The following is a 12,965-nucleotide window of genomic DNA, read 5'->3' on the forward strand; positions in this document are numbered from 1 at the left end:
CTCTTGCGAGGAAGGGTGGGAGGGCAGTTGCTTTCTCGTACCGTTAATAGATGGCGCGGAAGTCGCACCCAGCAGAAGACACGGCTCTGACGGAACGCATCGGCACGGCTCTCTGAACGCGAGAGAACTGGCTCCCTTTCTCCAAAAGAACCGCCGCTCATTTTTACTGAACTACGGCTCACTCGCTCTTTAAAAAGAGCCGCTCACAAGATCCGGCTCGCTCCTGAGCGACCCATCTCTACATCGCATCAAACGCCAGGGAGAGAAATCCGAGGTGCCACGACGTGAGCTGTATCTCCCGCATTCGCAAGCCGGTGTTGTGCCACACGTCTTTGAACCAGCATTCATCGCGGTTACTTGAGCTTCCTCGCACTATGCTGGTGCCCAGACTTATACGCAAGACGGGTTAAGGACCCATAATTTAGTTTAATGTTAGCGTAATAGCGAGGTTAAGGGAAATAGAGTTACCGTTCCGCACACGAGCTTTGCCAGAAGCGAGTTTTAGTATAGCGTGATAGCGTACTGTTCGTGTGGAACGATATTCAGCTATGCTGTAAATTTCGCGTACGAAGTGCACATAAGTGATTTTATCTATTTTCCAAGCCTTGTGAGTGCGTCCGAAAAGTGCGAGAGACAGCGCAATGACAGTTGGGAGCACGATGTAGACCCTAACCTCGTTATAACGAAACGGGATATAACTAAATACTGGTTGCAACGAAGTAAATGAAGTTCCCCTTGAAATTCACATGACGATCCATGTATTAAAACATCGTTTTAACGAAGTGCAATTGTATTGCCAATTGATATAATGAATAAGATTAGTTTCTGAAACCAAAAAAATACGCGATTGCTGCGTGCCGAGTATATATATATATCACTGTCCGCGGGGTTCTGTACTCATTTGCCGCGGCAGTTCCAAACTCCCGCGGCCCCTTGTAGAATACGTCGACAAGCAACACTGACTGGTCATTCTCACCGCCACGCATAGATGCGCACCGGCGCACACGGAGCAGCTCACTGTCGCAGCTTGAATACACTTGGTTACTACAATAGGTTTGTTCCATTCAGAAAAGGTGCACGGTACCCCCCCCCCCCCCCCCCTTCTCAAAAAAAAAAAAAAAAAAAAGCCCAGGTGGTGCATTTATGGTGCGCTGGGCTGCACCCCCTCACAGCAAAGTTCAAGGGCACACTGCATGCACCGCGGCGGCATCTTGCCTTGCACCCCGTGTCATCGAGCACGGGCGTGCAGGGTGCACCACTATAACTCGCGGAATCGAAGACCTAGGTGCAGTGCACCGTTAATAGGTGCAGAAGATGCAGAGAAATTTGGCTGAATCCAAAAAACCTAATATTAGCTGTGTTTGTCTGGTTCAGCTCGACGCCACCAGGTGACCACTGTGCAGGCCGCTCACGTTTGCGCCTTCGCCTCACGTTTGCGACTCACAATGGAAGAGAAGGCAGCTATCTAAAGTAGAGCACTGCACGGGCCGATTTTTGCGACCCGGGCCCGGCCCGGGAACCCGTTTTCACATTGGGCGGCCCGCCCGAGCCCGATCAAAACATTTATGGCGAGACCCGGGCCCGGCCCGGGCCCGGAAATAATCTACGTTACCCGCCCGGCCCGGCCCGCCACCGCTTTACCTTAAGCCCGAGCCCGGCCCGAGCCCGACTCGAAACCGGCCCGAACCCGGCCCGAGACCGGAAAATACATGTTTTTCAGAGTTGAGAAGCCCGAGAATAACTCGCAGAAAGCCCAAGCCCGGCCCGGGCCCGCGTCAAAAAACCCGAGCCCGGCCCGGGCCCGGGTCAAAAAGCACACGCCGTGCCCGAGCCCGGCCCGAGCCCGTGAAAAAACTCCTCTACCCGGCCCGGCCCGGCCCACGGGCCGGGCCGGGCCCGGGCTTTCGGGTAAGCCCGAGCCCATGCAGTGCTCTAATCTAAAGGCTGTCGCGTCAACTGCTAAGTCGCGTGTTCCACACACAGAAGATTCTTTTGCTGGTTTATTCAAACTCCATCGCATGCGTTACAGTGTAGCGATTGCGTGGGCCGCAATGCTGTCTTCGGATTTCCATGTGTACGTCCCACTGAGAATATTGCAGCGAAGCTGTTTACCTCTAGCCCCAGTATGCACGCCCCGCATGTGTTCCCAGGGGGGGGGGGGGGGGGGGGGGGGAGGCACCCTGGCAGGCATAAGCCCGTATCGGGGACACGGCGAGTGGACCGACATGGAGACCGGCAGGGGAGAGGGAGAAACAGTGTGGCGACGGCACTGCAGCAATGGAGACTGGTAGGGGAGAAGGGGAAAGAGTTTGGCGACAGTGCTCCAGGAATAGAGACTCGTCGGGGCAGACGGGGAAAGAATGTGGCTACGGCGCCTGTGAACGTGGCCTGCGCTTCTGTGGTTATTCCTTTTCGCGGTGATCCCGTGGGCGCTGCCATGTTTGATCACGTGGTGCTGCGCTCATTGCTTGCCTCAACTACCCCCGTTGCCTCCGTGTTTACAATGAATGTGTATGACGCCCGTGCGGCTCAGGAAACCTCAGTTTCCGGACATATCGTAGACGGCGACTGGGTGGACGACACGAAGCTTTGGCCACAGCTGCAGAGGATATGTAAAAGCGCTTTCGGAGCTCATTAAGCTTTGTCGAAAACGGCGCGAGCCGCGTATATGGTGCTTGTTCTAAACGCGAGGCTAAATATGTATTCGAAGCTATCCTAACATTCCGCTTATGAATTGAATCAGGATAAGTGTGCCTTGCTCTTCGTTCTTTTTTTGGCAACTACTTTGAAGCAGCGGCTTGTCACATTTCTGACTCAGTGAAGTCCATCGCTGCGGTCACTCTCCGATTATTTTCCGCGCAATCGCTCGCGGGTGTTCTCAGATGCAATAGATTTGTTCTTGCTGCACAAAAGGCTTGGACCGTAGCTGTTCTGTACTTTGTAATAGCTTGTAGCAAAAACGTATTATCGCTTACTCCTCTGAACCGTCACGAAAAATTCAGCTTCGACCACCCGCGTGCGGTCGGCGTAGTCGCTGTCACCTATGCTTATTCAAGTGTGCGCCCATTTGCTTATTCTCAATAAGTTGGCGATAGAATGGCCGTAAGTTTTTTGCGCTAGTTGGGGCAGATATGTGTAGACAACGTGCACGACAAATACTAAGCGACAAATACTAAGTGACCTTTGCTAACCTTTGTCATCGTTTATCGAGCAGAACTCGCTTTTGCCGACGTCTCGGGGTTGAAGTACTTTCTTTAGAGGTTAGCAATAAAGCGCTGGCAGATGAGTTATATTTCTTTATCAACGAGCAAAGTCATTGCGAACGGCCGCCCACACAGGCGGTCCGTATGTAGCAAAGGTCCGTGAACTTGGTCGCACAGGTTCATTCCATCACTTAATATGCCAGTCACTATTTTTTCAGCCAACGACTGCAGATGTCTTAAATCCACCACTCCACATTTTGCAGCATGAATGGAGTACAGTGCGTGAGCGAAAACCCAGTTGCATTTCCGGCAGATGATCGCACAAAAAGTGGGCAGAAGCGGTAATGGTTTCGTATTCACCCGCTTTCGCTGAGGCAATGTGCGGCGCGCCACCGAAAGCGCCATCTCTCTCATTTCTGGAGAACAAATTACTCCGCGAAAAGGGTCAATAACGTCACGCGCGTCGGCGCTTGTGTCGGCGTAGTGTGGTGCCGTACGAAAAAAAAAATGTATGATTTCATAATGCATGTATGCACTGCATGTATTCACAATAACAGCTTCACTGGTAATCCGTCTCCATATGAATGTTGCGGCCCCAGGAATATTTTTTAAAATATTTTATAAACGAACGACTTTGTAGGCTGCCGGGGCCGCGGCATCTTATCCAACCACAGTCGAGAAACGTATGCGAGGAGCGCTACGTGCTTCCCATTAGTAGCCGGGCTAGGGACGTCACTCCTCACTTCGCACTCAACCGTTTCCGCGGCAGCTTACGTAACACCAATCTTACGGGGAACTCACGCGGGGGATCGGTACTTGCTTTGCACTGTTCGCGCGGACCTATTCATCAATCATGTGGTTTTGATGCTGGTTTAGTGCTTTTTCTTTATTGAAACGAGTGCGATGCTGTACGTTGTATAATGCGTGATTCCAAAGAGGATAGACACTTTACCCTTCGAAATTCATTGAATGGTTTTTCCTGTCGCCTATTTTTCAGTTTTCTGTCGACGGAGACGAAAAACTCCCGGGATTCGAGCTGTAGGCAGCTTCGATGTAAAATCTTTGCCATTTCCGTGGGTATGAGTGACTGGGTATGTGCCGCGCTTCAATGAACTGATGCCAACTTGGATCGCTGGGTAATGTGGGCCGTTCCCACGGGTATGAAAACAAGAAGCTGCTTTCACGTGAAGCACGACCGGGAGCGACAAACTTGGGTGGGGTAGGCATCGTGCAAGATGCATTATCACATCCTCTAGATCTTCCAGTCGCTCCACTCGCGTATTGGCCACAGCGCTTGTCTCTTGTCTACGCTTAAGCCCCTAGCCTATTTTCTGCAAACGTGGGGAACTACTCGTGTTCTTATCAAATCAAATGATGGGGTTCAACATACAGAATCAACACAAGGGCCGTAATGTAGGGCTTCGTATTTACTTCGACCACCGCAATCTATAAGTACAGAAGCCTGTTTGCTTGTTGTCTCCATCAAAATGCGGCTGTAGTGGTCGAGAGTGAAGCCTTCCACCTAGCGCACAGCAGCATCCCGCCATTGTCAGTGGGCCAGCATGGTGGATCTTCTTCATTAAGGGTCACGGTGATTGTGATAATGGTCCGCAAGCTTGTCAGGTGCCCCCGCTGCATAGGTTAGCCCACGATTCAGACGGCAGGAGCTTTCACTCTGCGTCATCGCATTCGCTAAAAGTTTGCGCTCAGTGATTTATGACTGTTTGTTGCACAACAGTGCTCGCAACGACGCTTTCCTCGAAAAGTATTGTTGCTTTTATCCATAGAACTTTTCCGTTGTACTTAAATAGACAGTTGATTTGAGCGCAAGTTCCTAAAGTGATAGAAAGGCGGGAAGACGGGTGATCCGAGTTTCTTCAGATTATTTATTCATATATCAATTATTATGATTAAACTAAAACACGAAATAGCTTTATCTAAGACACGTATAAAGGCGCACTGTGTCTCTCCCATTAGTTCCCAAGCGCCTCGAAAAGATGCTGTTTCACACGCTGTTTACCATCTCCGCGCTTGGCGACAAGACGGGAAATGTGGACAGGACGTCGTGAGACGTCGCTGGACCACTGCCGCCCCCGCTGGTCGACTGAGCTTGTAGCAGGGCGTCTCGGCGACCAGAACGTCTTTCAGCTCTCGCACCTCATCCTCAACTACAGCGTTCCTCAATTTCACCTTCGCGAGCTCACGCTGAAGGCCTTCGACCTTGTGCTTGTACTTGTCGATGGGCATGCTGTACAGGCGTAGAAATGAGCACGTTCACATTCAGCAAATTCTTTTTGGCCTGCAGCTCGATCTTCAAGGCCCGCTCAGCACACACTCCAGGGTGTTGTACGTTCGCGTGCAGCTGAGCTTCAACGCCGTCGCTGTCCCAATCACAAGGACGTTGCCCGAGCCACCCAGCGAGTCCTTGAGGATGTGGGTGAGCTTGGAGTCTTAGTAGGGCACTTGCTTCGTCCCGTTCTTCGAGCGGGGGTCGATGCAGTTGCCGAGGGCCAGGAGCGACAGGTTGAGCTTGGTACCCTCGTATATCAGATCCTTTGTGTCCCTACTGGCTGCAGCTGCGTGCTCCGAGCCGGCAAGGTCAACAGAGCACATCGAGATGCGAGTTTCCTTGCTCATGCTTGTCGCATTCTCCGTTACTGTGGCGTAGCTCTGGAAGATAGGGTGCGACCATGCTGACTCAGCATTAGCGTCGGTCGCAAGCTGCGACCGGTTCTTTTTCCTTTTCAAGAGCAGCTCGAGAAGAGCGCCGGCCTCTTTTACCTTGTGTATGGTGAGGCTCAATATGGCAATGACCTTGGCCGGGTCGAGGCAAATCAGGTCTTGAACAACCTTGTTGTAGACTTCCAGACAGGCGACTGCTAGGTCGCATGTCTGGCCCTCTGACCGCAGCTTGTCCACGCGCTGATAAAACTCGCTGGCCACGAAGGAGACCACTCCGTAGCATTCCTCGGAGCCCAGCAATGCGAAAGCTTTGTCGGCGCCAGTCGAAATGCAAGCGAACACAGCAATTGCACCCTTCAAGGAGCATCGTCAGCATGCCCCTGGTGGTGTTCTCACACACATACACATTGTCTTTTGTTTCATCCAAGAAGTGATCAAATATAATCATTTGGTCTTCATTGGGCTTGGCATTAGCCCCGTCTCGAAAATGGAAAAACTCCGCCTTGGTCTTGAGGTCGAACACATGGCACCTGTCGTCCAAAACGCGGACGATGCTTGCGGTCTTAAAGTCAGGAACGCTCAGTAGGCGCCCACGCTCTGCCACGTTCACCCAAACCCCGGGCGCCGGCGGGTCTTTCTTCGTCTCGCGACGTTTCGTGCCTGACGACTGCGCGGCCTCGTTAGAACGTCTCTTGCGGTTTGGCGACACCATTGTAGATTCATCCGTGGTAGGGTGCCTCGATGTTGCGGGAGTCGGCCTTACCATGGGCGCAGGCGTGATGACCACGACAACGATGCTGGTGGTCTCGGAGTCACGATCGCTCAGTAGGCGCATGCGCACTGCCATGGCCAGGCGTACCCGGGCGAAAGCGGGTCCTTGTTTGATCGGCGGCGTTTCGGGGCCGACGACTGCGCGGTCTCGTTAGAACGCCTCTTGAGGTCTGGCAGCACCACAGTAGATTCGTGCTTGGAAGAGTGTATCGATGTCGCGGGATCCGGCCTGACCAAAGACGCGGGCGTGATGATCTAAGATGGCGATCGTCCAGTCGGGCACCGGGTGCGTAGATGTAGATGTAGATGTAGAGCCTTGAAGTTACTGGCACATACCCACCCTGGGGGATTGGCCAAGAACCGGGTAGTTTGAAATAACAATCAGAAGGGAGATGTATAAAACAAAACAAACATAAATGTGGGAATATATACGCATCTGAGAATGAATAATTAGAATATATCAAATGACTTGAATAGAATAAGGAGTAAATGATGAATTAAAAAAAAAAGAAGTAGATAGCAAGTCATCAAATTTGTAAAAATATTTTGGTACCCTAAGCCGTGATTCTGTCATCTAAATCTTTCTGACCCTGTAATGTAATTCTGGATGGCATCTACAACCTTCCCGTCGCTGTGCCCAAGGGTAGAGGCCCCCAATGATAGTAAATTTTGAACATTTAATTCTAATCTAAGAAGGCGGAACGGTGTTTCTAAGGTTCTTTTTTGCAATTCAGAATATCTTTGACAGGAAATGAGAAAGTGATCTAATGTTTCATGTTGTCCACAATAGGAACAGTTAGGTGAGGGAACCAGACCAGCTCTGTGTAGGTAAAAATTTAAAAATGGAATTCTGCAGCGTAGTCTAGTGATTGCGACTTCAAGTGATCGCGTTTGACAGAGTTTGGTATTCCAATAATGCGACAAGTGCTGAAAATCTGACGAGTTTGTTAAAGAAGGGGCGTGAAATTCACGCAGCATCATTTTTCTCCGAAATCTAGCCCCTATGATGAAAGCTGAAATCGGTAGGATATGAATTACCGGGCCATTCAGGGACGCTTTCGCCAACGAATCTGCCATTTCGTTTAGAAATAGGCCCTTATGCCCTGGTACCCACACCAATCTAATCAAAGCTAAGTGAGGGGGCACTAACGATTTGAAAGCTCGCAAAACTGGGGAATTATCGGACGCTGTGAGGGAGGAGCACAGAGATAAAGCATCCGTCACGATTACTGTAGAACATGTTGATGTATTGACCGGGTGCGTTCTCCACCACGTGCTCGGTTTACTTCGTCCTCTTCATCACCGTCGCAGCCATAGGCGCCGCCAACGTGTTCGGGTGGGGGGGAATCCTAAAGTGTCATTATCAGAGTTCTGTTAACCACAGCATTTATTGTTTCGTTTGAACTGCCGCTACCTTTTCAGTTACAATTTCATTGCGGCTAAAAGCTTACTGAACCATTGTTAGCGTGGACATGCTCGGCTTTTAATTCATACTTTAGCTTTATTTTAGCAAATCCTGACACTAGGAGGACAAGCTCATTAGAAGCATCAGTGGCGGCTATATGCCCCATCCGTATTTTTTCACTTCAACTTTTCTTTTAATTTGCACTGAGAACACCGTGAACAGGCACAATATATATTTAAACATATAGATAGGAGAAAGTTAATTACAATTTTAAGAGAAAAAACTAGTCAACTAACAATTATTTCTACTGGTATAATTACCACATGCCTAGAGCTTGAATATGTTGCTCTATGTTCATATCGCTTCAAATTGCTTTGTGTGCTTTAGTGACCCTGAAAAAACCTGCAGAGTTCAGTAACCCCTTCGGATGAGTCTTCGGATGAGTCACATGCCAATAGCATGTGAAATTCCCGTTAATGGTATGTGTCTCAGTGTTGCTTCTCTGTCCAGTAGGCAATGCGAAAAAAAAGTTGGATGTCAAGCGAAGCTGTTCTTCAGAACGACCGCTACAACTGCTTAGGCGGATATGCTACGCTTTATGGCTTTAGAGTAATGGTAGTAATGCTATTTTAGAGTAGTGGTAGCAATGGAAGAATAGTTTTGTCATGACGCCACCGCCCATAGCGGTGCTGCAAAAACATTGAAATCAGTTGATAGGCTGGTTATTTTATATACGAAAGGCTATGGACGTCACTCGCCACGCCGCACGCTGCCGTCGCCGCCGCAGGTTGAAATCTTCACCGGGAAACGTACGCGGGGAGCGCTACATGCTTCGCATTGCACGTAGGCGCAGGAGCGTTTTATCAATTATGTGGTTCGGATGCTGGTTTGGAGATTGTTCTTAAGTGAAACGTATGCTGTTCTGTATGTTGTATGCGTGATTCGAAAGAATGTGTGCATTGTTCGCTAGACTTTGCTGAGTGCTTGTAGCGTCTGCCTCATGTATGTATGAGCCATTGCATTTGCTGGTATCAGCCATAGATGATGGTAGTTGTCTGTTGACGTTACGCCACGAAAATCCCGAGATCCTAGCCAAAGACAGTTTCGCTGTAATACATTTCACTACAAATTTGTTGCAAGTTAGCGCAGTGCGTGTGTGCTCTCACTCGTATTGTGTCACCCCGCTGTCGTCCAAAAGATTCTCAAGTCTCGTCTCCGCTTCCCCTCCCCGCTCCATTTCTTCCTCCTCTCCAACAGGTCGAATGGGAGGCGTGGGGGAGAGGTTAATTACCGAGTTTGACAACTGAGTAAACGATTCATTGGCGATTTCGTGCAACTTCTGATTTGCCACGGCCAAGAACGCTGTTTCGGAAAAAAGAAAACAGAAAAAAAAGTTTATTTTTAATCTCGAAAAACTACGCCCAAGCAAACTTCCCTATACATCTCATTTCACCCAAAAAAGATGATGGACATCGCCTTCGAAGTGGAAATAAAAGAGGAGCACACGATCTTTGGTGCCGCTATTCGTGCCACTACGTCTTCCTGACTACGTCCTCGGTGCTTGCACACCTGCCCTCCATTGAATGGATCGCGTTGAAGATGCTTTTGAAGCGTGACGACAAATACAGGAGACTAGAACACGTAAAAATAGGACAGTGGTAGGTGTCACGTGAGCGGGCCCGGAGGTTGGTCATTTTATGTATACAGATGAGTACAGGAAGAAAGAAAGAAAAGAAAAAGGGAGGAAAAGTGAGGGGGGGGGGGGGGCACGAAGCTTTTGCGAAACGCCGAGTTTCATAGGCGTTACCCACTTTTACCAGGCGTTGCGACGCCAACTAAACTGTAAGGGTTCCGACCATGTGACACTGCAAAATCGATAAAAGACTGAAAAAAAATATTTCAAATAAAAGCCGGTTTGCAGTCATCCATGGCTCGGCGAAGTCACCTTATTGTACTTCATCTCGCCATAGTAAGGCACTAATGTACAGACCGTCTTATACCCCTGACACACGGGCAAAAGTAAAGTCCTTTGCAGGAAACCCTTTTTGTTAACCCTTTGCAGAAAGGAGTTGCGCCGGTGACACACGGCAGCGCACTAACGTCTGTAGGTGGTTCCTCAAATGAACGCCGAAAAAAAAAAAGCGCTGCTTGGTACAGCAGCAAGAGAGGAAACATTTACAAGAAGCTGCGCATGTAGATTACATCTAGTGATTGTACAACCTAAAATCATTTTCCCCCCATTTTTGATGGCTTATAATGCGCTTATTCGGAATTCAACATAGCGGCGCTAGCGACGTGGTGCGATCGTTTGAGAGCGTAGCTGTAGTAAATCTGTACTGTTTGACAAATCACATTACCACTAAAGATTAATACATTTTCCAAGGTAAAAAGATACTTACGGGGCACCGAAGTTATGTAACACGTTTTCGTCTATTGATGAGTTGTGCACGCTGTATGCGAGAGTACACCTTTCCGCTCGAAAAGTAGATGCCCGACCTTTCCCGCAAAGGAACTTTGCCGGGAGGGAGATACTTCTTTGTCGTGTGTCACTGCGCTTGAACGCCTTTCCGGTAGATGTCCCCTTACCTAAAGGACTTTAGAGTGCCAGTGTGTCAGGGGTATTAGAGCAGTATGCAGGGAGCCCCGAGTTCTGCTCGCTCCTTAATTCCGTCGGAGTTTGTGCTACGGCAGTGCGCACCTGGGTAGACACGAATGTGTCACTCGCGCATATCGCTTCATCATTCAGCCCATAATATTCGTGTAAAGGTGAACAGTTATTGGGGGTATCTTCGTGCGTATATGTGAAGCAGCTTTTAACGAAGTCAAGTAAACAGCTCGCGCATTGCATAAACGCTGCATTGCATCTCCCGCATTTGCAAGGCAGTGTTCTGCCACACGTCTTTTAACCAGCATTCATCGTGGTTACTTGAGCTTCCTCGCACTATGCTGGTGCACAGACGTATACGCAAGACGGGTTAAGGACCCATAATTTAGTTTAATGTTAGCGTAATAGCGAGGTTAAGGGAAATAGAGTTACCGTTCCGCACACGAGCTTTGCCAGAAGCGAGTTTTAGTATAGCGTGATAGCGTACTGTTCGTGTGGAACGATATTCAGCTATGCTGTAAATTTCGCGTACGAAGTGCACATAAGTGATTTTATCTATTTTCCAAGCCTTGCGAGTGCGTCCGAAAAGTGCGAGAGACAGCGCAATGACAGCCGGGAGCGCGTTGTACACCCTAACCTCGTTATAATGAAACGGGATATAACTGAATAATGGTTACAACGACGGAATTGAATTTCTCCTTGAAATTCACATCAAGATTCATGTACTTAAAACGTCGTTTTAACGAAGTGCAATGGTCTTAACAATTGATATAACGAATAAGATTCGTCTCTGAAACCAAAAAAATTTACGACCGCTGCGCGCCGAGTATGCATCACTTTCCGCGGGGTTCTGCACTCATTCGCCGCTCCAGTTACACACTCCAGCGTCCCCGTTTCGAATACGTCGACAAGCAACACTAGTCTTTCTCACCACCACGCACAGCTGCGCACCTGCGCACAAGCAGCAGCTCGCTGTCGCACCTTTAATACACGTGGTTACTATAATAGGGGCGCTATAACGCAAAATGATTCCAAACTGTTTTGATTCCAAACTCCTGACGTCAAATTTGCGTAACCACCGACGTAAGCATCGGGCGGTGACCCGCAGCGTTGTCTGAACAACCCAATCAAACACTCTCCTCGTTTATAAGAGGTCACCTTTGTTCGCTTTCAAAACCAATAATATTGTCTACACTCAGCGGTTTTTCTTATCTAATTGGCTGACAAGAGGCGAGGAGCACGCTCTAGTGGAGAGGGTTTCGATGGGGCCGAGCCAGCACAGTGAAAATAGATAACCGCATGAAGAGGGTGGTGCCGGCTTCTCCGATTGGTCCGCTTCGCCTTACTTAGCTTGCGGTGGCTGGTCGAAAATCGCGGTGGCGTGCAACGGAAGGATAAGAATGCCGCTAAAACGGATCCTCAGGAAGGAAGAGTTGGCAGAGCGATGTCGTATGCATGCCCAAAGGGCTCGATAACGTTTTACTGCCACGCAAAATGGTTTATCATGCGCAAATAAATACATGCTCACCGGCAGGTGCGAGTATAGCGAGGGCCTGAGCGGCAGGTGCTAGCTCCGATATTCGCTTGGCTGACCATCGACCGCAGCATCCCACTTGCAGGTGCGCGAAACTGGTTCTTTCGCACGAAGAGAGCCCTCACACACAGAAGTCGCCAACACATCCAACTGCACACAAATGTGACCTCGTGGATGGCACCACAAAAACTGAGACACGCACAAAAGAAAGCAAGAAGCACTCGTGAACATTTGTCTTGATAGTTGCTGGACGGGAAGCTACCAGTACTAGTAAAAAAAATGGAAAGATTTAATAATCAGTAGCATTTCGACATTACTAGTGTCTAAAAGCCCTCATATTGCGACATATCTTCACCTGCTAAATCTTGCCAAGTCTTCTAGCCATCTCTTGCACAGCAGTTAAGGGGTTCAGAGGGAACCGAGACAGTCAGGCGCCGCTAATATTCGAAACTTGTATACTCTAAATAACTGCACCAAGATCGCCTGCAATATCGAAAAAAAAAGTTTTATTTCCTCCGTCTTCTTTCTTTCTTCTTTTTTTGCTGAGGGGGGGGGGGGGGGGGAGTCGATGCGTTGACACTGTATGACACAGGTTACGCGACGAAAACAACAAAAAAGGACGGCGTCAACTACTGTGAATATGTGCTTCGCCAGCTCCTCAAAAGGAGTGGAAAGTTAGCCTTGTTCGTGGTTCCTGTGTAACAATGACACCTGCGATTACTCTTCCGCATTTAATGAGTGCACCGTTCTGAGCAAGCGCTGGGA

At 49.2% G+C, this 12,965-nt stretch overlaps 1 protein-coding gene across 1 annotated transcript; it reads right to left on the reverse strand.

Moving 5' to 3' along the window:
* Positions 1-5,654: 5,654 nt before the first annotated feature.
* LOC119437846 (kinesin-like protein KIF18A) lies at positions 5,655-6,732 on the reverse strand. Its single transcript, XM_037704750.1, has 2 exons — positions 6,282-6,732; positions 5,655-6,193 (listed from the first exon to the last, which is right to left on the reverse strand). The coding sequence occupies exons 1-2, from the start codon at positions 6,730-6,732 to the stop codon at positions 5,655-5,657; spliced, it is 990 nt and encodes a 329-aa protein (XP_037560678.1).
* Positions 6,733-12,965: the final 6,233 nt, after the last annotated feature.

Source organism: Dermacentor silvarum, chromosome 1 (genome assembly GCF_013339745.2).
Source record: "Dermacentor silvarum isolate Dsil-2018 chromosome 1, BIME_Dsil_1.4, whole genome shotgun sequence".
Lineage (NCBI taxonomy): Eukaryota > Metazoa > Arthropoda > Arachnida > Ixodida > Ixodidae > Dermacentor > Dermacentor silvarum.